The sequence below is a fragment of the Prinia subflava genome, chromosome 14 (genome assembly GCF_021018805.1).
Source record: "Prinia subflava isolate CZ2003 ecotype Zambia chromosome 14, Cam_Psub_1.2, whole genome shotgun sequence".
NCBI lineage: Eukaryota > Metazoa > Chordata > Aves > Passeriformes > Cisticolidae > Prinia > Prinia subflava.
Genome location: NC_086260.1, coordinates 16,396,499 through 16,397,744, shown reverse-complemented (window position 1 = coordinate 16,397,744; position 1,246 = coordinate 16,396,499). Strand labels below are relative to the sequence as shown.

The 1,246-nt window shown below is 62.5% G+C and overlaps 1 protein-coding gene across 2 annotated transcripts in view; it reads left to right on the top strand.

Annotated features, from left to right (window-relative positions):
* The first annotated feature begins 41 nt into the window (after window positions 1-41).
* HEMK1 (HemK methyltransferase family member 1) overlaps window positions 42-1,246 on the top strand; it is a 28,184-nt gene continuing 26,979 nt past the window's right edge. Inside the window, exon 1 of one of the 2 annotated variants that reach the window (XM_063411171.1) lies at window positions 42-253. In XM_063411171.1, the coding sequence (XP_063267241.1) occupies window positions 95-253 (159 nt within the window). In that variant the 5' untranslated portion in view covers window positions 42-94. The remainder of the gene's footprint in view (window positions 254-1,246) is intronic. The other variant, XM_063411170.1, reaches the window with a different exon arrangement.

Sequence of the window (1,246 nt, the reverse complement as noted above, 5' to 3'; positions counted from 1 at the left end):
CGCGCCGCCGCACGCCATTGGCCGGCGCCCGCGGGGCCCGGCTCGCCATTGGTCGGCGCGGCTGTCACTCGTGCGCGCGGCGGCGGCGGGCTCCATGCGCGGCTGCTCCTTCACGGCCCCGCCGCGGGACTGGAGGCGGCTGCCCCCTCAGCCCCGGTCCCCGAGGCAGGCGGCTCTGCCCCCAGCCCCTCCGGGAGCCGGTTGGGCTCCCGGCCCCCGAGGGAGCAGGCTGTGCCCCCGGCCGCGCCGTGAGGTGAGGCGTCGCTGTGCGGTCGCTCGCCTCAGAGCAGCCCCGGGCCCATTCTCGCCCTTCAGGCGAAGGGAGCTCCCGCCCGTGCTCACGGTGCTGCATGTGCAGGGAACGCTGAGAGGCTGCAAGTGGAGCCGCCGTCGGTCCCGGCGCTGCTCGTGTGGCTCGTTCACCGCCGGGGGTCGGCAGTTCCTGGCCGCCCTCCCCTGTGTGTCCGCGGGGCTGTGCGGCCCTGCCTCAGCCGGACAGGCAGCAGCTGGAACGGGACTCGGGCAGTGCGAGCTGCGGCCCTTGCCGAGGCCTGTGAGTGGGGCAGGGCCGAGAGTGCGAGTGGCTGGGTCTTTCCACAGGCACCAGTGCACGTGTGAGGCTACAGGGAGTGGGAGCTGGGGCTGAAAGGACCAAACCACGGAACTGCAGAGGGGAAAGGAAATCTGCTTCCTACCTGTGTGCAGACAGGTGTTTGTACCAAGCAGTAGCATGCAGGGACGTGACGTCCGTAGCTGATGGCCTTTATTAAGAGAGACAAGACAAGGAGCCACTGGAGAGGGTCTAGCAGAGGGCAGCAAATATGATGAAGGGTCTGTGTGTGTTTTATGAGAGACTGTAGGAGTTGAGCCTGTTTGAGTCCAGAGAAAAGTGAGAGGGGATCTCATTAATGTATATAAATATATCAAAGGAGGTTGTCGAGAGGGTGATGCTCAGCAACAGGGTGAGGAGTAATGGCCATAAAGTGAAACACAAGAAGTTTCACCTCAACATTAGGAAGGACTTCTTTACACTGAGGGTGGCAGGGCACTGGAATAGGCTGCTCAGGGGCTCATGGATCCTTCCTCTCTGGAGATATGCTGAACCCACCTGGCCATGTTCCTGTGTCACCTTCCTCGGTTGGGAAGCTGGACTGGATGATCTCCAGAGCTCCCTTCTAATCCCAGCAATTCTGTGATTCTGTGCAAATTGTTTCAACCACGGCCAATTAGTCTTCCCACCCTCCCT